General features: G+C 48.2%; 1 protein-coding gene across 1 annotated transcript in view; it reads left to right on the top strand.

The window, feature by feature from the left end:
• The first annotated feature begins 2,067 nt into the window (after window positions 1-2,067).
• The window catches only part of DYM (dymeclin), a 246,520-nt gene continuing 220,951 nt past the window's right edge, over window positions 2,068-27,636 (top strand). The window contains exons 1-2 of the mRNA XM_084278113.1: window positions 2,068-2,200; window positions 15,736-15,913. Of these exons, the coding sequence (XP_084134239.1) occupies window positions 15,774-15,913 (140 nt within the window). The 5' untranslated portion in view covers window positions 2,068-2,200; window positions 15,736-15,773. The remainder of the gene's footprint in view (window positions 2,201-15,735; window positions 15,914-27,636) is intronic.

The raw sequence follows: 27,636 nt of genomic DNA, 5'->3' as shown, positions 1-27,636 counted from the left end.
GGAGTTATCAGGTACTTATAGAATCAGCTACTGATGGCACAAAAAAAAAATCCTCAGAGATGGAGGAAGGAGGTGGAAGAAATGAATTAAAGCAGCGTGGGAGTGCAGGACTGGCTGGGTAAGGACATGACAGAACCAGAGAATTGTTTTGGCTGGAAAGGACCTCTAAGATCTATTAACCCAGCACTGCCAAGCCCACCACTAAACCATGTCCCTCAGCACCACATCTACACATCCTTGAACTGCCCCCAGAGATGGTGACTCCACCACCTCCCTGGGCAGCCTGTTCCAGCACCTCACAGCCCTTTGGCCGAAGATGTTTTTCCTCATCTCCAACCCAAACCTCCCATGACACAAGTTGAGGCCGTTTCCTCTTGTCCTCACTCAGTACTTGGGAGAAGAGACTGACACCCACCTGGCTACACCCTCCTTCCAGGGAGTTGTAGAGAGAGATCAGGTCTGCCCTCTGCCTCCTCTTCTCCAGGCTGGACACCCCCAGGTCCCTCAGCCGCTCCCCATCAGAGTTGTGCTCCAGACCCTTCCCAGCCCTGCTGCCCTTCTCTGGACACGCTCCAGCACCTCAGTGTCCTTCCTGTGTTACAGAAATATTGGAGGAGTAACTGCCTAAGACCAATTTGCAGGGATGAGAAAGCAAGGCATTCCTTTATAGCAGAACTGGGTATAGACATGAACAGCTTTGCAAAGGTGAGCGTGCCCAAAATAGCCAGAGGTGACTCATAGACATAAGCAAAGTGGTACATATTCCTTAGTCTTCTGGGAAGTAATTAGCATATTCATTGTTTCTCCTGGAACTCATAAATATGCATAGATATCCTTTCCTGCATGAGCATTCAGGTTGAGTGGTGAGGGGTCCTCTGGCATTTATCCATAGTCTTCCTCCCTGTGTCTGCTGGTTGAACTCAGTATCCACGCATGCCCGTAAGGCCTTTGGGCTGGCTTTCCCAATTCTGCCCACTTTGTTCTGGTCCTGCTCCTGTTACCTCCAAGCAGAAGGTCTTATTTGACACATTTATTGCATCTGTATCTCCAAACTTAGTTTTGTTTCTCAAAGGTACCACAGAATCCCAGACTGGTCTGGGTTGGAAGGGACCCCAAGGGTCACAGAGTCCCAACCCCCTGCCACAGGCAGGGACACCAACCTCCAGGCCTGGAGCTACACAAGGATGCCCAGGGCCCCATCCAACCTGGCCTTAAACACCCCCAGGGATGGGGCATCCACCCCCTCTCAGGGCAGCCCCTTCCAGCCCCTCACCACTCTCTCTGCAAAGAACTTCCCCCTAAGATCTCCTCTCCCCCTTCCCTCCTCCAGCTTCACTCCAGCCCCCTTGTCCTGCCAGTCTCTGCCCTTTAACAAGCTGATTCCCCTCCTGTTCCTGGGGTCCCTTCAGGGACTGGGAGGCTGCAGTGAGGTCCCCCCACAGCCTTCTCTTCTCCAGGCTGACCCAGCCCAGCTCCCTCAGCCTCTCTCCACAGGGGAGCTGCTCCAGCCCTCTGAGCATCCCCGGGGCTCCTCTGACCCCTCTCCACCAGCCCCACATCTTCCTTGTGTTGGGCCCCAGCTCTGGCCACAGGACTCCAGCTGGGGCCTCAGGAGGGCAGAGCAGAGAGGGACAATCCCCTCCCTGTCCCTGCTGCCACCCCTCTGCTGATGGAGCCCAGGATCCCATCGCCCTTGCCAGCTGCCAGAGCCACTGCTGGCTCAGCTCAGGGGAGGTTCCTCCTCCCCCATCACCCCCAGGGCCTTCTCAGCAGGGCTGCTCTCCAGGAGCTCTTCTCCCAGGCCTGGGATTCCTCCTTCTCTCGGTGACGGACTACACTTCCCAGCGTGCCCCGCGGCGGCAGGAGGGGGTGCCTGCGAGGGGCACGGCCGGGGAAGGGGGGGCTGCGCGCATGCGCGGCGAGAGGCCGTGGCGACGTGGAAGGCGGGAGGCGGGCGGCAGCGGTGGGTCCGCGCCTGCGCTGGGCAGGGGCTGTCGGGCAGCGCCCCCGCGGCGCGCGGGTGGGAGCGGGCGGGCGGGCGGGCGGCGGGGCGGAGGCGGCCCGTGAGGCGGCCCGTGAGGCGAGCGGAGCTGAGCGGGGGCCTGGGCCGGGCCCGGCTGGGTGACTGCCGGGGCCCGCGGCAGCGGCCGCCTCCTGCCGTAGAGCGCCGCGGTGCGAGCTGACGGGCTTCGGGGACGGGGTAAGCGGGGCCGCGGCGGGGCCTCCCCCGTGGCGGGGGGCGGTGGGGAGCGGCCGGCGGGCGGGCGGGCCCCGGGGGCTCTGCCCCGTCCCGTCCCCTTTCAGCGCTGGGCGGCAGCGCCGGTAGCTGCCGCCCGCCCGGAGCCGTCCCGCTCGTCCCCTTGTCCCGACGAGCAGCGGTTGGTTCCCTCGTGTGGCGGCCCCATCTCGGGATCGAGCGCCGCGTTTGCGCGGTTCCTCTCGGCACCGGCGCCGCGGAGAGTTCCCGGGGGCTGCGGAGCCCTGACGGGGCTGCCGCCCCTGACGGGGCTCCGCTGCCCCGGGCCGGGCCCCTTCGGGAGGGAACCCCGCAGGGCGCGGGCTGCTCCCGCCCTCCCTCCCTCCCTTGGCCCGCGGGCACCGGCGGGCTGCGAGCGGCTGGGCCCCGCGGGCCGTGGCGGGCAGCCCGAAGCACGTTTGTTTTCACTCGGCTCTGAAGGAGGATGTGTCTGGGCTGGTGGCAGCTTCTCCCGGGGGTGCTCCGGACGCTGCTTGGGTTGGGGGTTGTTTGGGGGGTTCCCTCTCTTGTGGCGAGGCTGTGGGGCCATCACCTGCCGCCTGGCGCTGCGTGAGCCGAGGGCCGAGGCGCTGGGCTGTGGTTGCGGCCGCCTGAGGCCTCTGTCGGGTGAGGTGTTCACATTCCCTGCCCTGAGCCCTCTCTCGGTGCTGGGAAGGGGAAAGAAGCTCCCCAGGGTGGCCGGGTCCAGTTTCCCAACGCAGGGTGCTGGGTTGTGTCATTCCTCAGTTCCCCCCCCGTTCCCCCCTTTCCCTTCCCTGTTTTGTGGATTCCCCAGTAAAAACCGTTGCCGTTGCCCCAGATGTGGTGACATAAGAATTGTCGCTGCCCCCCCGAGGCCGCAGGGAGCTCAGGGAGGCCTCACTCTGCCCCCTCACTGGGCTGTTCAGGAGAAGCCTGTGGACGGCCCCGGGGATGTTGTACCCTGCTTGCAGTCACCTGGCTACAGCAGCCATCAGCACCATCCCTGCCAGCCCCGTGCTGATGCTCCAATAGCTCAGCAGCTGCTGCTTAGGATTTTGGGGTAACATCCACAGGAAAGTCTTTGTAGCCAGTTAATGCCTGTGGCAGGGGGGCTGGAACTCTGTGACCCTTGGGGTCCCTTCCAGCCCATGCCATCCTGTGATTCTATGAACACTAAAGTGAGATGACTGTGGTGCTTCCACTGATTTTTTCTTTAAATGAATAGGAAGATATCAGGTTGTTTTTAACCTGTTTGTTGCAGGAGATACAGGGAGTAAGAAATCCTGTTTGGTGGCTGATGAGCTGTTGACAAAGTGGGTGGCTGGAGACGGTCATGATGTCTCTGAAGAGTGTGTTCTCTGGAGTGAAAAGCCTGTTGCAGCTGGTAGCAACTGCACCCTTTGGCAAGTCCAATTCCATTGGCAGCAGGCTCTGGAGCTGGGGGGCATGGATTGTGGGGCGTGGGGTGATATAAAATCAGGCAACATACACACCAGCCTTGCCCTTCGGTACAGCATGTGGGGGGTTTATGGTGTAGTTGGATTTCTAGCTGTGGGAAGCACTGAAAGCAGAGACAACAGCTCTGTTGTAACAGAGCATGGGAAGAGCACAGATGCCAAAATAATTAAATAACCTTTGGAATACAGCAAAATGTTGTGATATCTGAAAAATGGAGACCTTTTGACAAGCACCTAAGTGTCTTTCTGAAGCTTAAAAGATGGTTGAGTTTTTCTTTTTGAAACATCACTTTGGCTATGAAATGAGTTTTACTGAAGTCTGAGAGTAAAACAGGGAGGAAAAATGTTGAATAAATTTAAAAGTAATCCTGACATCCCTTGCACCAAGAGGTAACAGTACTGTGCTAGTGGCTACTTAGATTACTAAACTGGACTAGGTGTAGCATGGCTTGTGTCATATCCAACAGTGACCCATCTTAATTATGGCAGTAACTGAATGAAGGAGTACAAATTGATTTTTAGGTTGGTATACTGAGTATATATATTTTTAGAAAGGGACAAATTTGTCAATCATCACAATGTTTTTATACCTAACAAACCAACTCTCTAACCCATTGTGGTGCTTTCGGAAGCCGTTGCTGTGTTTGTGGCAGATGTGTAGATGTGGTCAAACTGATCATATTCTTACCCTGTAAAGTCAGGTCTCAGTATGGGTTGTGCATATTCTTGATTAGGGTTTTTTTTTTAAGGTCTGTATTCCATTGATATTCTTGTTTAAAGTTCAGTTTGTTTTCCTCACTTTATAGTCCCAGTACAGCTGTCCTGCAAGCAACAGGAATCTCCCTGCTGAGGGCAAACAAAACCTGTAAAGAACTATCTGCCCCTTGCACAGAGCGGAGTTAGTGTTTGAGTTTTCACTTTAAAGGTTTGCAAGTCAGGTTCTGTGCCACCTCTTTTACCAGGTGGAGGAGAGTTGAGCCTTCTACACAGAGATCCTTCGACCCAGCCTTCCCTCCTTATACTGGTGTTTGGCTAATGAGAGGAAAAGCAATGATTTCTGCCTGTATTCCAGCAAACAGCTGCTGAGTTCTGGTTTTCACTTGGGATGTGGGAATGTAAGAGTCTGGGTAGAGGTAGTTTATTTCTTTACCTTTTTGAGTTGCTGCCATACCACTTCCCCTCCCCACTAAGCTGGGATGTGTTTCTGAATCTGGTGCTGTCATCCCACCCTCAAACTGGCAGGCTTGGTGCAGTAATTATTTATTAAAATGTTGTGACTGAAATGATGTAGGAGGTCAGAAAAAACACCTTTCCAGTTTTTAGTAGCTTGAAGTGTTCCTAGTTGATGAGAAATTTTAGAGGCTTTTGAACCTTCTGGGAGATTTGGCTGCAAGAGTGGAGTTTTTAGTGTGGGGGTGTAAATACCAGCATTACAAATGGTCAGATCTGGTGGAATTTTACACTGCTGGGCCAGAGACATGTTCTGTTGCATGTGTGTAGGTCAGGCAAAGAAGTACTGAAATGGTAACTGATTATTTGCCTGTAAAAGGGAAATGGAAGCTCATAAAGTGCCATCAACCTCTTAGCAGAAAGGTGTTTGTGGGACTCGTATCCCATCAGCAAAAGCTCCTTCTAGAGGCTTCATATGTACCTGCTGCCTTGCCTCTGCCAGAACAGCTGAGGGGAGAGAGGAGAAATGAGCTTAATGTAAATGAGATGTGCTGCTGAAGGAGTCTCTTAACCCACTTAGTGGGTGTGTGCTACTGTAAGGGCCAGGACCAGGTGTGTGGCAGTGGGATAGATTTGGGGTTTAGGTCTTCAGAACAAGGTCATCCTTTGCCACAAGTGTATATTTATTTGTTTATTGGTGCCCAGCACCATAGTGCAACATCTTCCTGTTCTTCAGAGCATTCTGTGCCATGTCTTTGTTCTGAGGCCACAGGCTGGAACAGTCAGGAGGCAGATGGCATTTCCATGTCCAGGTTTCTTTGGACCTTGGGTGGCTTTAGAGAAAGGTAGACTGAGGAAGGTTGTGGGCTCTTCTGCTTCTGCTGAGTAGGTCCAGTAGAGGACAAGGCTGTGAAGGTGACTGCTGAAGGTTGGTGAGCAGTTCATCTGAAACAAGCTGTTTTGTGGTTAGTAAACAGGCCTCTCCTCAGTGACCAAAATTGGTATTATTGATCAGAGAATGATTTGGGTTGGACGGGACCTGGAAAGATGATCCAGTCCAACCCCCTGCCAGGGCAGGATCAGCCAGACTAAGTTACCCAGGAACACATCCAGAGGGGTTTGAATGTGTCCAGGGCAGGAGGCTCCACAGCCTCTCTGGGCAGCCTGTCCCAGGGCTCTGCCACCCTCACAGGGGGAAAGTTTTTCCTTATGTTCTCATGGAACCTCCCTGCTTGCAGCTGTTGCCCCCTGTCCTGTCCTCTGGCATCACTGAGAAGAGCCTGGCTCCATCCTACTGACACTCCCCCTTGCCATGTTTATAGGCATTGATAAGCTCACCCCTCAGTCTCCTCTTCTCCAGGCTGAAGAGGCCCAGCTCCCTCAGCCTCTCCTCACAGCAGTGACCTGATGATTAGTGATGGTACATGGCTAGAAATACCTGCTAGGTGTGTGAGATGACACTCAGAAGATACATCAGCTGCACATCTCAGGCTCACTTACAGAATTTATGTTTCCCTGTCACCTCCTGTTTGGAACACTGTGTTAAAAATCACCAGACTCTGGGATGAGCACAGGGTGAAGCAGCAAAGACAAAGGTGATCAGCAGCATCTCTTGTGGAGTGGTTGGGTCACAATGTCTGGGCTCACCCAGGTCTGATTTCTTCTGCTTGAAACACCCTACCCAACCACAGTGGTCTTGAAACAAATCCCTTTTTCAGCTGGGAGAGGAACAACTGTGCTGTAGGTGGGACGTGAAGCAAGCAGCCTGTGCTCTTCAGAATTAGGCTTTTATTGACAACTGACTCCCACAGAAAATGTGTGTGGAAGAGGATCTGGAGCAGACATCAGCAGAAGCTTTTCCAGCTGCTGTGTGCCTTCCTGATGAGGGGCTGCCTTTGCCTGCAGTAGATCTATCAAGATCAGTCACTTCTGCTGCAGGGAAGACTCTTCAGGCTTCAGGGGGACCTGTAAGGACCCCAAATGTCCCAGCAGTTCAGCCTCTTCCTACAGAAGAGTGAAGCAGGAGGACAAGTGGCTGTTTGCACAGGCTGCAGCGTGCACAGAGCAGGAGTCAGGTTGAGTTATCTTTAGAGCTACAGAAAGACTTTAAAGGGTGGTGTTTGCTTCTACTTAAGCATTGTGTGGACCACTTCAGGGTGATGTAGCATTTCTTACTGCCATCCAAACCCATGGCTGTCCTAAAGTGTGTGCATATATATATACATACACACACAGAATCCTTCCCAGGGAGGGGGGAGGCCCTGGCACAGGGTGCCCAGAGGAGCTGGGGCTGTCCCTAAATCCCTGGCAGGGCTGAAGGCCAGGTTGGATGGGGCTTTGGGCACCCTGGGCTGGTGGGGGTGTCCCTACCAGTGGCAGGGGTGGCATTGGGGGAGCTCTGAGGGACCTTCTCACCCAAACCAGTCTGAGGTTCTGTGGCTCTGAGGTATTGAGTGAGGTCTGGGTGAATGCACTTTGGCACCTGGAGAAGCTTGGTGTGATGTGCTGCTGCAGAAATGTTCTAAGGTACTGTACATACAACAGAGACTTTGATGATCCTCAGTAGAGGCATCAAACTCAGTAGAGTCTGAGGAACAGATGAGAAGTAATTTGATCAGTGTCTCCAAAGCAGTGAATGGTGGGTTTTGCCCCAGGGGTGCACAGATGGGGCACACCACAGACTCATCCAGGGTCTCTAGAGACCCTTAGTCAAGTATTGGAGCAGGCTGTCCAGGGAGGTGGTGGAGTCACCATCCATGGAGGTGTTTAAAAGCTGTTGTGCTTGGTGACATGTTCTAGAGGTGGGCTAGACAGGGTTGGGCTGTGTTTGTACTAGGTAATCTTAAAAGTTTGGGCTGTGTTTGTACTAGGTAATCTTAAAGGTCTCTAACTGAGTCTGTGCTTCTCAGAGCACAAGAACAGCTTCCCTGTCTCCCCCTACTTTGCACAAACCCTTTTTTTTGGGGGGAGGGGTTGTTTGGTACTTACATGTGTCTGAACACTTCCAGTGTGGAAAGTGAAGAGGTTTGGGGAAAGGGAAAGGGCAAAGGAGTGGTCACAAAAAGCTGCTGTAGAAAAGGGAAGGCAAATTACCAATCAGTCCAGTGAAAGGTAAAATTAGCAGGAGTTACTTCCTGCCTGACTCATTAACTTAAACCCAGTAGGAAACACTTTAAATTTGTAGTCCTGAAGGATGGATTTCTCCTGGGCTGAAATCTCCCTGGGCGCTGGGTTATGAGTGAGCGGTGTATGGGAGTAGTGGTTGGATTGCACTGATGATTGACAGGCATGAATTTAGGGCTGAAATATTTTAACATGCTTTAGAAACAAAGATAATTTCCATGCTTTTTTCTCATTAAAAATGGCAAGAATGCCTAAAATCAGAGGACTGTCAAGATTTTTTTCCCCTAAAGCACCCTGTTCAAGGCATGAATCCCTACTGCCATGTATTTCTGCATCATTAGGGTTGGGGCTTTTTTTAGTGAGATTTTACCAATTGAGTTGGTAAACCCAAAATTGTTCCCACTTTTGCACCTCACTGTGAAACATGTCTGGATTCTAAGGAACCCTCCCGTGGTGTGAGTGAAGTATTTGTGTAACTGTTGTTATCTCTGAAGAAAGATAAAATTGCATCTCTTGCTTTGTTGTGGGGTTGTGTTTGTTTTTTCCCAGCCTCACTAATCAGCACCAAAATGTCCCCAAAACACTCCCCCAAGCAGTGGTTTAAGAGACACGTCGTGTGCCAGGAGAACTGCAAAGCTGAGCTTATTGAAGGGAGTTTTGCCACTTCCTATACCTGTTTGCATGCCTCTGAGAAATAGCAAGTGATTTGAGCTGCAGGCTCTAATGACTGTTGACTTCTTTGCTGCAAGTGGGCAGAAAGCAACTAGGGGGGGTGTGTAGAGAACAGAAATTGTAGTTTAGCCACTGAAATCAAAGCTGTTGGGTTTTTAGAACATCAGTTTTCCACTTACACATTTAAGATCTGTTAGTCCTTTACCTGGTACAGTTGGGTATGTGTGGTACCCAGCTCACTTTCCTCTGGGAAAATGCCTCTCTGTAGGCACTGTAGGTATTTCTCACAGCAATTCAAGTCAATCAATACAAAGATTCCAATTTTTAGATACACTGGAGAACTGGGTGGTGTGGTTTCTTTAGGTCTCTGCTTCGATTGGGAAGGTGTCTCTCCTCTCCCAAAGAGCTGTGTGCTTGTTTGCTCCTCGACAGAAATAACATCTCTCAGGTCACAAAGCTTTTCAGTCTTCAGGGTGTGATGACACACGGCAAAGGCTTAGTGGAGCCAAGGTGCTGGGGCCTGAGGATTAAAGCAGGACACCATCTCCTGCCTTTGGCTTGCCTCCCTCCCTCTCAGTGAGCCTGGGGATGCTCTGGGATGCTGCTGTGTGCTGGGTGGAAAATAGGGACGTGCCCCGTTTGGGAGGGCAGGGCATGGAGGCTGTGACAGAGAGCTGACCTGCTGGGAGCAGAAAGTTGAAGCTCTGAACAAGATCCTGCAAAAGAAACAGGGTGTCCTGGTTTTGGCCAGGATGGGGTTAACTCCTTGTGTAGCAGGGGCTGGAATGCTGTGTTTGGGTGTTAGGATGGGAGCAGTGCTGATAACACCCTGATGGTTTCAGTTGTGCTCAAGCACTCCAGGACTTCCTCAGCTCTTCCTATTTCTCTGTTCATGAGAAAGGAGGGGAGGAAGCCAGGACAGGTGACCCAAAGTGCCCAAAGGGGGTGGGTGTTCCATGCCAGTGGCACCATGCTCAGTGTAAAGGGGGCTGGTGGGAGGAGGGGGCGGCTCCAGGATGGTCGGTCCCGGGACAGCTCTGGGTGGCACGGCCTGAGCTGTGGGTTGGGTCAGACACTCATTGGGTATCAGCAGCTGCAGAGATGTTCTGCTCTAGAGTCCTGTCAGCATTGTTATATTGGATCTCTCTGCTGTTCTAGTAAACTGTCCTTATCCCAACCCACGGGCTTTTGGTTTCTTGGTTTGGGGTTGTTATTTGCCCCTTCCTTTTCCCTCCCCTTGCCTCATGCCCCCCCATCCCCCTATCCCCCTCCCCTGCCCCTCTCCTCCCCCTGCTCTTCTCCTGTACAGAGCAGGCAGCTGGTGGGTCTCTGCTCTCAGCCGGGGTGAAACCAGGACAAGGGGTTCTGGTTGCCTGCAGCTTGCCCTGCTCTAGTACAGTGGGATGAAACACATTTCCCATGCCAAGCTGCTGCTTTAGAGCAGTAACTCTGATCCTGCCCAGGGACAGACGTCTCTCAGGTGTAATGTAGGGTTTTCTTTTCTAGGCTGTTTCTGATGTGTGCGTAAGATGTGCAGTGAAGTGTTGTGTATGATACTCAATCCATGGAGCATCTGATCCTTGGGTACCAATAGTATTGCAACGTGGGTGAGGAGACAGAGTTCAAATCCGTGGGGTGGACACTGAAATGAAACAGTTGGAGCTCAACACTGACCACAGTTGATGTGTCTTCTGTGACATGGAGAATCATGTATGTGTTGCAGCACTCTCATCACTGTGTGGGGAGTTTCATTTTCAGATTTCTGTGGGATGTTTTAATGTGTCAGGTGAAAGATGGTCTGAAATGTACAGTTCCTGGGTACAAATAGGAACTGGCCAAAAATCTCCTTGCAGCAGCTTTGCTAAATCTTTAAATAACATCTCCTGAGTTCTTATCTCAGTGGTGATGGTGATAGCAGCTGCTTTGCTTGAAAGGGGAACGGTGCCCATTTAGGTTAGTTCATACAGCAGCAAACTGTAAAGGTACCCTAAGGGCTGTTGTGTAGAGATGCAGTTTTGGCAGCTTTTCAGATGTGTGATAGTATCATTTCTTAATGTATTTTCATGCAGGTACGATAAAGACCCACCCTAGAGACTGGATCTCAGATGGCATGGAAAAACCATCTGCAGGATTGTCTCAGATACTTACAAAATTACTCATTAAAAAAAAAAAGAGGTATATAATATTTATTATTCAGATTGTCTGCAGACTCAGCCAGACAAACCCAGCAAGGGTAGTTTTGGAAGTGGCTGCACGGGATGGGTCAGCAGAATGTCGGCGTTGGAAATTAGGTTGTGAGACCAGTAGGGGATTTAATACTTAGTGGAGCTACGATCACTTGTCTGAAATTATTCAGATAGAGTGTTTATAGAGAGCCTGACAAGTTTGTGTTCCAAGCTCAGCAGTGCACACACTGTACCTGGAGTTCCACCTACGAGCTCAGACAGAGCCTGTGTGTATTGCCGAGTCACTTTGAACTGGAAGAGGGGAAAAATGCTATTCTTGTAAACATTGTTACTAATTAATGCTAAAATCTTTCAGAAAGGACAGTAATCCCAGGATTTATATCTGCCTTGAGCTATTTGAGGTTGGAAGGAGTCCTGATGTGCAAAAGAAGCTCCCATGTGTTTGCTCTGAAGCATCTGCATTGTGGAGCCAAGTTTTGGGACTAAACAGCTGTTGAGTTTAATAAAGCCTGACACTTGTAGACCAGGCTGTGATTCTTTGGGGATGTTTCCTGCTCATTTAGGAGGGAATTAAAAAAAACAAAAAAGAGTTGTTGGTATAAGTAATAATAGTGGATTAAACTAAATTACTTGCTAATAAATTGTGTCTGTTTTGTTGGGGGTTTTGTTGAGCAAAGAATTAGATGAATTGTTTTTTGAGGGAAGACTTTTTACATTTAGTGTGCTTGGAGAAGAAAAATTAGATTTCACTGGTAATGTACTGCTGATGTACTGCTGGGGTTGGGATTGAGTTTTCTGGAGTGAAAGGGTCTTTCCTATTGTTTGGCATTTCTTGTAGCTGTCCTGCTTCAGCATGTGAGGAAGCAGAATCTGTTTAACCTTACGTTCAGAAGTGGTTCTGAGACCCCCTGGATTTTTTAGGGAAAACTCATGGATATGTGAGGATGTGATGCTATTTAAAAAATACTGTGGTAATTGTGTTCCAAATACTGACCAACCCTTGATGTCATCCAAAGACTTGAACCTCTACTGCCTCAAGCAGCACATGGTATAAGTGGTGCAGCAGTGGTGCCTCTTAATAAAAAACAACTTGCAAATGTAAGTGGTTGCTTGTTTTATTTCAGCAATCTTTCTCAGCTAAAGGCAGCTGTTTTTTAAAAGAAAGGTATCTACTGTTAATAGCAAGTTTCAAAATGATTGAAGATTCTGAGCCTCTGTCTTGTGTTGGACATCAAAAATAATCTTGATTAATGAAAAATAATATATTTATTGAAGATATTTCTCCGGGGTAGTCATGAACTCAGGAGGAAAGACTGGTTTCCTCTCCTGCCTGATGGCTGGAGTTCCTCAGAAATGTCCTATTTAAAGCTGGGGCTGTGGCTGTTCAGGCTGTAGGAGCTGAAGGTGCCCAGTCTGCATCATCAAATTGTTTCGGAGCAGTTCAGCAATTTTTCTGATGGAAGGTGTTTGCTCTGTTCTACCTGTTGTGTGTTGTTTGTAAGTGTGGTCAGCAAAGGCAGCATTAGTAGAGCTTGCTGAGATGCTTACTTTAGGCAACAGTAGTAAATCAAATGTTTTGGGGTAGGGAAAAGAAACGCCTTTTCCAATACAACAGGATAAATCCATGTATTTATTTCAGAGCTCTGGGCTGTGTTACTCAAATGAGAGTAGAGGGCAAAGCTCTCCAAGTCCCAAAGCTGTTACCTACTTGTAGAAGTATTTAGCCAGCAATGGGATTCTTTTGACAGATCTCATTGGCTTGATATTTCTTTCTTTCTAGAAAAGAAAACAAACCCCCAACCAATTACTGATTTTTCTATTGCTCTGAGGAGGCAGCTTTGGGAGCTGCAGCAAGGTGGGAGAACAGCTTGTGGAGCAGAGCAGACAGCCTTAGGAGGGTGGGCTGGGGCTTTAGGGCAGGGTCAGAGCGCTGGGAAGGGGAACAAGGTAGAGGAATTTGGGGGCAGGGCTCCAGCAACCCCATGTTATCTTCTTCCTTGGTGTTCATCTTGGAGTAAGTGAGTTGTTTTTACGTGAGCAGGAAAGCACGAGTGGAGAGTGGGAATTTGAAGCGGTCACGGACTTGGAACTGTCTGTACTCAAGAAATAAAGGTTTAAATGCATGACCTTTAAGTCATTCAGAGGTGCAGGGAAGAGACTTGAGCCAAAAGACGGTGCCAGGGCCAGCAGAATTCTTGGCTTCTGCAGTAGCTGGGCATGTGCAAACAGGGGCTGCAGAGCTGAGATGTCCACATACGGGCCAAACCTTGTTTCTTCCACTTCCAGGTGAGCATCCAGTGTTCTTGTGTGTTATGAAAAGTGGCTTCTTTTCTGCTCTATTCCTCTAGATTTGGCTTTATTTCAGAGGTAGTGTACGAGTCTTTGAAGCAGGAAAGTTTGCATTCAAGTGAGATGCATTCATTCTGTTCTGTGAGTAAACAGCCAAAACTCTGGGAATCCTCTTAAGCTAATTAAATTTTATAATCCTTTAATGCTCTGCCACAGGATTCCCTGATACAAACTTACATTCTCACTCCTAGGCCACTTCTAAATACCTTTTCATACCGGTGCTCACCACGACAAAAGTGTCTTCAGAGCCTTTGGCCAAACGAGACACAGAGGAAGCTGTAAGGTTATTGTATTTTTCTCTTCTTTGGCCAGATGTAAAAGGAGGTGCTGGAAACCAACCTGCCTCATAAAAACAGAGCTCCCTGACTGGGTGCAGAGCTGTGGTGGGGTGGTGGTTTGAAGAGCAGAGTCTGTCTTGCAGAGCGGTTAGCAGTGGTGGGGGAGGATGGAGCACTAGAATGGAGGGCAGCGGTGCAGAGTGGTGCTTTCTCAGCCTGTAGTGACCCCTATAAGCAGGATCTGGAAAATAATAAACATTTCCATATTTTTTTCAGTGTCTCACCTTTTAGAGACCTCTTTATTGCTTCTTGTAGTCTGCTGTCTGCCTGTGCTGGCATTTTGTGGCTTCTGAAATACTTGGGAACTGTGTGTTTGCTTTAAATCTCACATACAGGCTCCTCACATCCCCCCCATCATGGCTGCAAATGTTGCAGCTTTTCAGTGCACCACTTCATTTCCTTTTAGTAAGTTTACCTCATTTCTATACTGTTCTCTGTTAATATTAACTGCTCCTAGAAAGGCCTTTTCTGGAAATAATAGCTGCTTCTGCAAAGATGGTGAGTGCTGATTCTTAAAACAGATCCTACATCGTGTCAGAGTTGCTGCTGAGTGGTAGCTTATGTGTTCTAATATAGCTATCTGTTCCTGTTCTGATGTCATCTGCAGCTCAGGAGTCAGTATTTAGGTTACACAGTAATACACTGCGCAGCACTTTTGTTTTGGTGGTGGTGCTTTTTAAAAAATAAACTTTTAAACCTGTTAGTCACAGTTATTTCTTCTCAAAAGATGGAAGATTATTGAAGCTGGTGTCCTGGAAGACATAAGGTGCTTAGCAGCATCACTGGCCCATAGCTAATAGAATCATGGTGGGTTTTTTTTCTTTAATTAAATTGTTTATAAGGGAGAGAAGTGCTGATAAGCAGCATGCAGATCTGAAATACTGTCGTGGTTTCACCCCGGCTGAGAGGTGAGATCCACGCAGCTGCCTGCTCCTTAAAGGAAAAGAGCAGGGAAAAGGGAAAAAGGGGGATGGGGGGGGAGTGAGAAGTAAGGGAAGGGAAAAGGAAGGGGCAAATAACCCCAAAACCAAGAAATAAGAGGCCCGTGGGGTGGGATAAGGACAGTTTACTAAGATAACAGAAAGATCCAATATAACAATGCTGACAGGACTTTAGAGCAAAAATCTCTGCAGCTGTTGATCCCCAGTGCAGTGTCTGACCCAACCCACAGCTCAGGCCGTGCCACCCAGAGCCGTCCCGGGACCCGACCGTCCCCCTAGAACCGCGCGTCCCGGAGCCGCCCTCGGCCTTCCTCCCGTCAGCCCCCGATACCCTGGGCAGGACGTAACTGGCTGGAATCCTCTCTTTGGGCAGCTGGGGCACCTGTCCTGGCTTCGCCCCTCCTTTCTCATGAAGAGCTGAGAAAGTCCTTGACTGTCTGACAGCAACTAACAACATCAGGGTGTTATCAGCACTACTCCCCTTGTAACTCCCAAACACAGCATTCCAGCCGCTGCTACTCATGAAGTTCACTCCATCCTGACCAAAACCAGGACAAATACTCTGCTTCTTCAGACAGATGAAGTACAATGCAAACCAGGTGCAGTGCAGCTACTAATGAAGAGAGGATATGGAGTGTGTCTCTCTCTGACCTCTTCAAAAAGCAGTTGTGATTTTGGTGTGTTAATTTTTTTAGCTTCCCCCGCCGCTCCCCTTGAAGCAGTTGAGTGAAACCAGCAAGGTTATTTTACAGGTTGATGTATGGTCAGTACCTTCTTTCACCTGATGCAGGCTGTGTGTGCTACAGCAGGAACAGTCGAGCTTACTCTGGCAAGGTAGGGGCAGTCACCAGTGGCACGCAGGAATTAGCTGGGGTCATTTGCTGTGTGTGCATATCCAGTTGGAAAATACATTTTTAAGAGCTTGTCAACTTAATACCCTGGTTTAAATTGTGAATGCCCTGCAGTGTTCCCCACTTGTGGCACTTGTGATATCCATACAGCTGTGATACTGTGTTCTTGCCAAGTGTAATGTATGAAAATCCAAGTGGCACCATGACTGAAGTGTATATAGCACAGTAACTAACTTCTTTGGATGAAAATGTTATTTTTCTAAGATTTTTTGAAACAAATCTTTTTAATACCTTCCTTATGTACCTCTTTTTTACATTTCAGTAACTCTTTAGTTCAGTAGTGAACTAGTTACTGATAGCTCGTCTAGGATCTGTATGTTCTTCCTTTGTACAAAAGACTTAAAATGCTTTCTTTTGTTTTTCATGGAAGAAATGAAAATTTAGGAAAGGATTTGCCAAGTAAAGAAGATGGGAGCGAACAGCAGCAGCATCAGTGAGCTTCCAGAAAATGAGTATTTGAAGAAATTATCAGGAGCAGAGCCCATCTCCGAGAATGACCCGTTCTGGAATCAGCTGCTGTCTTTCAGCTTTACCACTCCAACAAACAGGTAAGAGGGTGCTTGCTGAAGAGCTAACCCTTGGTAGTGCATTTAGACTGAAAGTATGAGAGTGGGGTTTCTTTCTTGTATTCCTTTTTTTGGGTAGCAGAGGAATAAACACCTATGCAGAGTGGATTCTGTTATTTCTAATTTTGGAAGCTCTTTGCAAAATAGTGTCTGTAGTGTTAAATGATAGCTTTTTTTTTTGCATTTGTTTTTTTTTTTAGGTAGCTGCTGGCTTTTTTGGAATTGTTGAAGCCTCCAATGCACAAGGTTTCCACCAAACTTATAGTCAATTGTGCAGCTTCTGTAATTTAATTGTAGGGTTAGCTGTTTAGTTTTTTAATCTGTATGGCTATTTTCCCTTTCCTTTTCACATGTAAAGAAGCTTAGTGTGCTGTCTCCTAAAAATATTTTCTAAATATCGATCTAAAATTCAAATTTTGCATGTCTTTCACTCTAGCAAGTGGTATAGATATAAACAGAACTGATATTTTGAGAGAATCCATGGCGTGTCTCCAGAAACACAGAACATAAACCCTTGTGACTTCATTGAACCTGAATCAGTTGCTAAATTCATTGGCCTCTTTGTTGATTATCAGTCTCACAAGAACAGTCTGGTGTTACTTAATGCCTTTAAGTATTACTTAAACTGTTTTTATAGTTTATAGTGTGACCTGATCTGTTAGTGTCAGGTGAATGTCTTATTTACCCCCTTTACTAGCAGTATTGCTTTACGAAGGGACCTAGTTTTTTTATAGAGGGTCATAACAGGCTACATCTAAACACTTGTGTAACACATTTAAATAGGCCACAATGTGTTACTGGGGAAACTGGGAACGCTTCTGGTCTTTAGTAAATTGGAAATGGGTTTGAGAGCTGTTCTGGAGAATTTTTTTTTTCCCATCTTTTAATTTATTTTCATTAAAACAGCACTCCTATTGAAATGAGTGGTAGTCAGATGTAATTATTTGAGGAGGTACCATTTCTCCTCTCAGCCTTCTGCCCTTTCTCCTCATAGCACTCTGCTTGAGAAAATGGCTGCCACCGGCCTGGCCAGGCGTGGCCTCTGCTGGGTGAAAAACTGGCTGGCTGGCCAGGCCCAAAGGGTGGTGGTTAATGGAGCCAAATCCAGCTGCAGGACGGTCTCAAGTGGTGTTCCCAGGGGCTCAGTCCTGGGTCCAGCCCTTTTCAATGTCTTTATCAATGGGATTGAATGTTCCCTCAGTAAGTTCGTGGATGACACTAAGCTGGGAGGAAGTGTCGATCTGCCTGAGGCTCTTCAAAGGGATCTGAACAGGCCGGATCTGTGGGTGAGACCACAGGGTGAAGTTCAACAAGGCCAAGGAACCTGCACATGGGACCTAACAACCCTGTCCAGTGCTACAGACTGGGGGGAGACTGGCTGGAGAGCTGTCAGGCAGAGAGGGACCTGGGGGTGGTGGGTGACTGTGACTGAACCTGAGCCAGCAGTGTGCCTGGGTGGTCAAGAAGGCCAATGGCATCCTGGTTTATGTCAGAAATAGCGTGGCCAGTAGGTCTGGGGAGGTGGTTTTGCCCCTGGGCTGGGCACTGGTGAGGCTGCACCTCAAATACCGGGTTCAGTTTTGGGCCTCTTGCTTCAAGAGAGACATGGAGGTCTTGGAGCGTGTCCAGAGCAGGGCAGTGCAGCTGGTAAAGGGCCTGGAGAGCAAACTGTACAAGGAATGGCTGAGGGAGCTGGGGATGTTTAGGCAGGAGGAGGCTGAGGGGAGGCCTTCTCCCCACCTCCACTGCCCTGCCAGGAGGGTGCAGAGAGGTGGGCGATGGTCTCTTCAGCCAGGGGACAGGAGCTGGGACAAGGGGCAATGGGCTCAAGCTGCCCCAGGGCAGGGTCAGCTCAGCTGGGAGGGCAAAGTTCTTCCCTGGCAGAGTTGTGGGGCTGTGGCACAGGCTACCCAGGGAGAGGGCTGAGTTACCAACCCTGGGTGTATTTAAAGACAGGTAGATGAGGTGCTCAGGGATCTGGTTTAGTAGAGGATGGGTACGCTTGGACTCAGTCTCAAAGGTCTTTTCCAACCTTGTGATTTGGGATTCTGTAAAAAAAACCACTAGTACAGGTTTTTGACTACTCTGAGCACTTGAGTCTTGACTGTAGATCACTGATTGAACGGAGAGTGGAATACAGTTTCTGTTGAGGTATCATTTACATGTCGTGTGGCCTCTGTGCTGTGTTTTGTGCACAGTGGATTCTCAAAGGCAAAGAACAACTTCTATTTTCATTTATTGTTCTGGATAAACCTGCTGCTCACAGCTTGGATGGGCATACTCTTCACTGGCTAAAAAACTGCCTGAATGGCTGGGCCAAAGAGTTGTGTCCATTTGTCATGAGTGGGGCTCCCCAGGGCTTGGTGCCTGGGCCAGTTCTATTCCATATCTTTATCAGTGATCTGGATGAGGAGTGGGGGGTCGAGTGCTCCCTCAGCAAGTCTAGGGACAACACCAAGTTGGGTGGGAGTGTTGATCTGTTTGAGAGTAGGGAGGGTCTAGAGCGGGGTCTGGACAGGCTGTATCTGTGAGCTGAGGTTCAGCAAGGTGCAGGGCCGGGTCCTGGGTCACAACAACCCCCAGGCAGCACTACAGGAGTGGAGAAGAGTGTCTGGAAAGCTGCATGGTGGAAAAGGACCTGGGGGTGTTTATCAACAGCCAGCTGAACATGGGCCAGCAGTGTACCCAGGTGGCCAAGAAGACCAACAGCATCCTGGCTGCTGTCAGCAATGGTGTGGCCAGCAGGACCAGGACAGGGATCATCCCCTGTACTGGGCACTGGTGAGGCTGCCCCTCGAGTGCTGGGTTCAGGTTTGGGCCCCTCACTGCCAGAAGGACACTGAGGGGCTGGAGTGTGTCCAGAGAAGGGCAGCAGAGTGGGGAAGGGTCTGGAGCACAAGTGTGATGAGGAACAGCTGAGGGACCAGCTGAAGGACCTGGGGGTGTCCAGCCTGGAGAAGAGAAGGCTGAGGGGAGACCTGATTGCTCTAAAACTCCCTGGAAGGAGGGTGTAGCCAGGTCAGGTGTTGGTTTCATCTCCCAAGTACTGAGCGACAGGACAAGAGGAAACAGCCTCAAGTTGTGCCAGGTGAGGTTGAGGTTGGAGATGAGGAGAAACATCTTCAGCCAAAGGGCTGTGAGGTGCTGGAACAGGCTGCCCAGGGAGGCAGTGGTGGGGTCACCGTCCCTGAGGGGATTTAAAGGATGTGTAGATGTGGTGCTGAGGGACATGGTTTAGTGGTGGGCTTGGCAGTGCTGGGTTAATGGTTGAACTTTATCTTATAAAGGTCCTTTCCAACCACAGGAATTCTGTGATTCAAGCACTTAGGAGCAGGTCAGCTTGATAATCTGTCTTCTACTACTGTATGCCTGTGAGTGAAAGTTCAGAGGACTTAAAATCAGTTAAGGAAAACAACTGGTTGGCATTTACTAGCTGTTATTCTTTTAAACACTGGGGAGGTGGAAGGTTTTTACCCTCTGAATGGAGGGAGTATCCAGAGGTTAGTGAGAAATTCCAGTGTTGTGAAGGGTGGTTTGCAATTGGCAGAAGGTGAAGGAGCAATTGTATCTCTGACATCCCCAAAGATGCAAGAAATATTTACAGCCTACCCACGACTAACAAGATGGTTGATGTTACGAGTAGTCATTTAATGCTGCTTTTTTTTTAAGGTGGAAATGGGTATAAATAAAGGTCTAGCAATGGTTTTACTGCTCCTCACTCCCATCAAAGTGAAGGAGCTGCCCATAACTTACTTTTCAGCTTTCTCAGAGTCAGATAAAGCCCAGAGTAAGTATGCTTAACAAACCAAAAGAAAACAAAGTGAAAAACCAACCATAGAAGAAAGATAATTAAACAAACCAAGGAAACAAACAGCAGATCCCAGAGCAGGTTGGAAGTTTAATTAGGTGAACACAAGATGGTGCTCTTGCCTGGCAGCTAGAAGAGAAGTATTTTTAGAGGCATCTTTTGTGCAGCTTGATGATGGTAAGGAAACAGAAACTTCCTGTTAAGTCCCATCTACCTGAGAGCACCACTTGACAGATTACATCAGATGATGTTGGTTGCACAGCAGCCTTAGGCATTGTTTAAATGGGATAACCTTGCCTGCAGGGACAGAACAATAGAGGTCAATGTTCATTTCTGAGGTTGAAAGCTTGTGAAGTATCAAGTGAACTCTGTATTGTTTTAATGAGGCTTGAGTGTGGGTTGTACTTTTGACAGGAGAAGGATGCTAGGTTTTGACTTGTGGAAAGGAGCCAGTTTTCACCTGTCCAAGAAGACACAATGTGAAGTTTTCTTCTCTTTTCAAGGTACACTTTGCAATGTGTGTTGCAAGAGAACTGTGTTTATAGGAGGTGATTGTACTATATTTTCGTGGAGGTGATTGGGTAGAAGATCTTCCCAACTTCCTTGAATTTTGCAAAGCTGGGACATGATGATCCCCAGGGAGAAGGGGGTTGTAGTCGCTGGATGCTGCTCTGGACATATGTCTGTTGTACATATGTCAGTACTACAGCAAAGGGGAGGAGAAAAACATGAGAAGGGAAAGTGTTTGGAAAATGCATGGTTGTAGGAAGTGTGGAAGACCAACCACCAGCAGCAAACCCAACCAAATACCAGTGATGGGGCTGGGGTAGATTAAGGGAAATTTGAATCAGTGTGTATAAGTAAAGTTTTTGGGGTTTTTCCCCCTTTCCTGTGTATGTTTCCTCTCTGGTGAGGAAGATGTGACTAGTGCTTTGCTTTACAGAAGCAGTTCCGAATTAGTCCTGGCACTGCTGACCCAGAACTGCCAAGGGAAGCTCTTTTGGGCTGCCAAACTGAGTTGGCTCCTCTGAGAAACAACAGTCTCTTAATTCCCAAAATCAGAAGCCCAGGGCCTTGGCTTGGGAGCTGGTGAATTACTGGCTCTCTAACCTGAGAAAGGTGAAGGTGTGATACCATATCTGATCTTGTGGCACTGCGTTCTTTCTCTGCTGACTGCCTTAATTTCCTTACACTTTGCTTTTCTCCATACTCAGTACATTTTCCTTGGTTTGTTTTTCTCCCTTTCCCCTTTCAGTTTGGGTGTTACCTTTCTCTCTTCATCCATTTCTCATCTTCTGGTTCTTGCCATCCCAGCCCCACTGTGTACGTTAATCTCTCTGTGGGTGGTTCTGTGTGTAGCCCTTTAGCACTGCTCACTCACTCAGTCATGCCTTCTTTACTCAGCTTATTTTTTCAGTCCAGCAAACTTTTTCATCTCTTTCTGTGAAGAACTCAAGGTATTGTACAGAGAGGAGGGGAATAAATTTTACCATATATTGGTGCTACTGACTGCAGGGTTGCTGTGTCGCTGCCCACAGTACTGATGCAAGATGCTCTTGCCCTTTCACTATCCCTTCCAAGTGTTTGTTTGAGTCTGCTGTGGGTTTAATTGGGATCTAATCTGTCTGAAAAACAGCACAGCAAAAAGAGGTGTTTATTTTGTTCAGCCAAGTTAATTCCCTGAAGTGATTCATAGTGTGGCACCACAAAACCATTCTGGCACAGTGTGGGATTGATTTTTTTTGGGGTGCAGCAGACCGTTGGACTAAAAGGTGGGATTGCTTCCACCTGGTGTGCCATCCCATCCAGAAATTGATGTGGTCAGAGCAGGGCTGGCTGCTGGGAGCGTAGTATTCTGCTTTTTCTGGGCTGTTTGTTCTTCCTCTCTGAATGTTGAATTTTCTCAACAGTTCAAGAAGTATTAAGCGGGAATATTGAGTGGTGAGTAGTTCTGGTCTGTGCATCCACAAGCCCTGAGTATGACTCAGCTGTTAGTAACCAGCAGTGAGCTGAGAGTGAGTCCCTGCTCACTGCCTGGGACTCCCCTGGCTTGAGTGGTAGTAGCAGCCAGAGCCAGTCTTGGGTATTTGGCAGGTGAAGCCACTGGAGCCTTACACAATTTAGGAGTGGTAGCAGATGAGTAATAGATGCTGAAGTGATAGTAAAGGGAAAAGCTACCAGCAGTTTAGTTTTTTCACTGTAAAGGGTGTATTATGGTCTCCTCTTCTGTAAAGCACGTAGTAGATGCTGAGCAGGTAAAATCCCTTGGGCTGTACAAGTGTCTGCTGAGAAACATCTGTTTTCAGCCAGTAGGAAGTGCTTGGTCTTCTGAATTCACACTCCTTCATGTTGTTCCTTTTTTTGATTTGTGGATCCTTATTTATTGCACAGAACAGACTCATGGGAACTGAATAAAAATCCTGTAAAACCTCTTAAATCTGCCACTTCCTACATTTCCAGTGCCTGACTGATCAATCTGAATAATATTTGGGTGTTGGGAAAATAAAATACAGCTTTTCTGGATGACTTTTTTTGTAGTTACTGTTATGAGCAAGAGCTGTGAGGTTTACTTTGGAGTCTTAGCTCTCCGTTTAGGCAGACCATAGTGTTTGTCTGGCTCTCCTACAAGTTGCTACCAAGAATGCAGTGGGATTAGTTACAATTCTTTCCTGATGGGAAACTTAAACCAGAGTTAACTATCACAGAACTTGCTGGGAATCATGAGCTTCATATTTACTGTTCTGCTTTGTTCCTTCCCCGGAGCTTTTAACGAGTCACTAGCTCAGGAATAGTGTTCATGAGCCTTTAATGGAAAGACATAAAAATGAGCAACTTTTATGTTGCCTTAATATGGTACATCTTAAAATTGGTATGATAAATTATATGCAGCTTCTTATTCTTTGACATCTTTCCTCCAACTAGCCCGTAAAAGTCAGGATTCCCACAGTATGAGTTTACTGAATGGGCTGATTATTCCCTGTTGTATTCAATGGCAAAGGAAAAAAAAAAGCTTTACTCAAGTGGGGGAAAAAAACCTCAGGAAAGTCATTCCAATTTTTTTTTTTGTCCTTCTCTTTTAAAGGGGGTAGCTGTCTGCTATGGTTTGGGTCTGACTTTTATGATAAGTGGATGCCATGGCATGGGTTTGTATAGATTTGCAGTCTGTATGCAGAACAGTTCGTCTTGCTTTAGTGAGATATTTTAACAGTAGTTGTTGCCACATTGAAACATCTTATATCATCCTCCCCTTAAAGTAAAAGCAGATAAAACCACATTCTTCAGAGAGGGCTGCTCTCAGGAAGCAGCTTTCACTGTCTTTTAGTAATTATGGTTTTGCTGAAGTCTCTGGGACTGTTAGTAAATTTAAAGCAAGGCAAAGAAAATTAATTTGACTGCTCTAAAAGAACTCCACTGATTCTTTTTTCCTTATTTTTCTTTTTTTCCCCCTTTTTCTTTTTTACAATACATGTTTCTGTTTTTTTACAATACATGCCAGAATAACTGACCACAGAATCTGGCTTTCTGGTAGCATGAAGCCAGAAATAAAAACATGTAGTCAATGAAAATTAGGATTTCTTTTATTTTTTGAGCAACAAACTGCTTAATTTACCATTCCTCCCATCTCTACTGAAAAGATCTTTTCTTGCAGAAAACTCTTCCATGAAGAAACTCCTTGTACTATGATCAGTAACGACAAAGTGATGAAATCCCAATAACATTTACAAAACCCTCTTGATACGAGATCGGTTGTAAAATAATAGAAGAGCACTTTCAGCAAGGCAAAGTGGAATTTTTGTTGTTGAAGAACTGTTTCAGAATTGTATTTGGGTTGAGAATTGGCTGTCGGACTGAGCCCAGAGGGTTGTGATTGGTGGAGCAGAATCTGACTGGAGGCCTGTGACTAGAGGTGTTCCCCAGGGCTCGGTGGTGGGTCCAGTCCTGTTTCATATCTTCATTGACGACCTTGATGAGGGAACAGCATCCACCCTCAGCAAGTGCTGATGATACAGAGCTGGGAGGAGTGGGTGACAGGCAGGACACTGCCCTGCCATCCAGAGAGACCTGGACAGGCTGGAGAGCTGGGCAGGGAGAGAGCGGATGGGATTCAACAAAAGCAAGCGGAGAGTCTGGCCCCTGGGAAGGAACAACCGTTTGTATCAGTACAGGCTGGGGGATGAGCTGCTGGAGAAGAGCTCAGTGGAGAAGGACCTGGGGGTCCTGATTGATGACAGGTTGACCATGAGCCAGCAGTGTGCCCTGGGGGTAAGAGAGCCAATGGGATCCTGGGGACATCTGCAGGAGTGTAGCCAGCAGGTCACAGGAGGTGATCCTCCCCCTCTCCTCTGCCCTGGTCAGGCCCCACCTGGAGTGTTGTGTCCAGTTCTGGGCCCCTTGGTATAAAAAGGACAGGGATCTGCTGGAGAGAGTCCAGAGAAGGGCTATGAAGATGATTAAGGGCCTGGAGCATCTCCCCTGTGAGGAAAGGCTGAGTAAGTTGGGACTGCTCAGCCTTGAGAAGAGAAGACTAAGGGGGGACCTAATTAAAGTTTATAATTATCTGAAGCAGGGGATGCAGGGGGAATCAGCCAGCCCCTTTTCAGTGTCTGTGGGGACAGGACAAGGGGCAATGGCTGCAAATTGGAGCACAGGAAGTTCCACACCAACATGCGGAAAAACTTTTCCCCAGTGAGGGTGAGGGAGCCCTGGGACAGGCTGCCCAAGAGGGTGGTGGAGTCTCCTTCTCTGGAGAGATTGAAGACCCGTCTGGATGTCTCCCTGTGTGCCCTGTCCTAGGGACCCTGCTTGGGCAGGGGGTTGGACCTGATGATCTCTCAAGGTCCCTTCCAACCCCTACAGTTCTATGATTATATGATTTTACTTGGTCAACAGGTGTTGCTTATACATGTAACTCAAACTTTTCACTCTTCCTGGTCATACCTGAAGGGGTGGTTTTGGCTTGTGTTAGTATTCCCCTGAGTTTGAGTGGGGATGTGTATCAAATTCCCAAATGGCATTTATATGAGAGTGTAGGTTGGGAGGATTCAACTTCTGTGTTGAAAACAGATGTGTGAAAAAAGATGTGTGACCTCTTGTATTGGAGGACCAGTGTTAGAGCTTGCAAATTTGGGCTTAGTTTTGGTTTCTTCTCTTTCCTTTATTGTGAGGAACCTTTATGTGTCTTGTGTGTAATGGTGTCGGTGCCACCGCAAAACCTCTTGTGTTTTGATACCTTTCAAACAAACCAAGATGAAACCCTCTTCTTTGAAGAAGCCTTGTGCTGTCAGGACCAAACTTCATTAGTGTTAATTGCAGTCTGTGGGCCTACCCTCTACCTCAAAAAGTAAGCTCTTGCTTTTGGAAAGGGCTTTGAAAATGCTGGCCACCACATCGCAGGGCGTTTCATGCATTTCCTATTGAGAAGTGTTGTGGTCATTCTTTTGGCTGCTGTTTCCATCAGTATCCTTGCTGCTACTTCCAGTCTTCAGGACTTTGGACATAGTTTGGGTGGCCTCAGGAGCTTCCAAGAACATGGCTCCATGTGGGTTTTCAGCAGTGGGCCTGGTTTAGGTGTGTCCCATGCAACACCACAGTTAATATCAAGTTGATCCAACAGGACTGAGCTATAAACTGGATTACCATCTAAATTTCCTCCACCACTGTGTTTTAGAAGGTTGCTGGCAAAGCTGTAGGTGGTTGCTGAGATGGGGTAGAGCAGGTGGGACAAAGAAGAGTACACGCTGTACCATGTCCTTCTCTTCTTCAGCCACTTTTATATAATACAAGGTTACTCATCATAAAACGTAATTCTTGTGGGGCAGCAGCTACTTTGGCAGGGCAGTTATGTCAGTACTAGGTTTTGTGTAAGAGAAAGGTTGGTTACTTCCCTATTTATTCTGTGGGTGGTGATTTTCATGGCTTTAACTACAAGGATGTAGCTGTGTGAGCTCTGGAAGAGTTCTGCCTATATTACACACCGCGTTACATCTGCAAGCATTGATCTGGGCTTGGTTTTGACTCACTCAGGGGAACTTCAGAAGGACTGGCATTCCCATAGCTCAAACTGCCTGTTAGTGCAGCCTGCAGAAGCTGTATGATCTCTGAGCAGCAGGACCTGGAGTGATAGTACAAGGGGTGATTGTTTCAAACTAAAATGGGATAGATCAGACTTGGTATAAGGAAGTAAATTTTTATCCACAGATGGTGAAACACTGGAACAAGTTGCTCTTTAGGTCTTAATGTTGAGACACCCTCATGTTACTTAAGTATTGGACGTGATACCTGATTATTATTTGCTGAGGTTTTTTACCCTGGCTGTTAAGGAAAAGTATAATTACCATGCATTCTTCTGATTTGTTTTCAGGGATCAGTTACTTGGTACTGGTTGGATTGAAGTCATAGTTTGTAGTCTCTTTGTGTTTGATGCAATGGTCTTTACTTTCAGTGGTTGTTAGCAGCTTCTCCTTAGTGCCTCATAGCACAGGTGATTGTGCCCCTGGACTGGGCACTGGTGAGGCTGCACCTCAAGTGCTGGGTCCAGTTCTGGGCTCCTCACCATCAGAAGGACATTGAGGTCCTGGAGCGAGTGCAGAGAAGGGCAACCAGGCTGGGGAAGGGGCTGGAGGGCAAATCCTGTGAGGAGCAGCTGAGGGACCTGGGGGTGTTTAGGCAGGAGGAGGCTGAGGGGAGACCTTCTCCCCACCTGCCCTGCCCTGCCAGGAGGGTGCAGAGAGGTGGGCGATGGTCTCTTCAGCCAGGGGACAGGAGATGGGACAAGGGGCAATGGGCTCAAGCTGCCCCAGGGCAGGGTCAGCTCAGCTGGGAGGGCAAAGTTCTTCCCTGGCAGAGTTGTCAGGGCCTGGCACAGGCTGCCCAGGGAGGGGGCTGAGTCCCCAGCCCTGGGTGTGTTTAACAGAGGGGAGATGAGGTGCTCAGGGATCTGGTTCAGCACAGGACAGGAATGGTTGGACTTGATGATCTTAGAGGTCTTTTCAAACCTACTGTTGTGGTTTCACCCCGGCTGAGAGCCGAGATCCACGCAGCTGCCTGCTCCTTAAAGGAAAAGAGCAGGGAAAAGGGAAGGGGAGGGGGGGTGAGAGGCAAGGGAAGGGAAAAGGAAGGGGCAAATAACCCCAAAACCAAGAAATAAGAGGCCTGTGGGTTGGGATAAGGACAGTTTACTAAGATAACAGAAAGATCCAATCTAACAATGCTGACAGGACTTCAGAGCAAAAATCTCTGCAGCTGTTGATCCCCAATGCAGTGTCTGACCCAACCCACAGCTCAGGCCGTGCCACCCAGAGCTGTCCCGGGACCCGACCGTCCCCCTAGAACCGCGCGTCCCGGAGCCGCCCTCGGCCTTCCTCCCGTCAGCCCCCGATACCCTGGGCAGGACGTAACTGGCTGGAATCCTCTCTTTGGGCAGCTGGGGCACCTGTCCTGGCTTCGCCCCTCCTTTCTCATGAAGAGCTGAGAAAGTCCTTGACTGTCTGACAGCAACTAACAACATCAGGGTGTTATCAGCACTGCTCCCCTTGTAACTCCCAAACACAGCATTCCAGCCGCTGCTACTAATGAAGTTCACTCCATCCTGAACAAAACCAGGACAAATACTGATTTTGTGATTCTTTTCAGCTGATGGTTTTCATTGAGGAATACCAACAGGCAATTAAGTTATGAAAAGTTGGGTGAATCTGATGTGATTGTTGCATTAATGTAGTAAGTGTTGAGTAGAGATTGTGAGCCCGGTGTTTGTCTAGGGGGGGGGTCCCTCCTGTTGAGTCACGATGTTCAGAAAGGATCCCCTTGCTTTCTAAATTTCTCAGAGGAGCTGAGGTATGGGTAGGTCCAGTCTTCTCAGGCTTGGTTGACAGTTTATGTCTGAAGGGTTATATATAGC

The sequence above is a fragment of the Gallinula chloropus genome, assembly GCF_964237585.1.
Source record: "Gallinula chloropus genome assembly, chromosome: Z".
Classification (NCBI taxonomy): domain Eukaryota; kingdom Metazoa; phylum Chordata; class Aves; order Gruiformes; family Rallidae; genus Gallinula; species Gallinula chloropus.
This window is presented reverse-complemented; position numbering and strand designations above follow the sequence as displayed.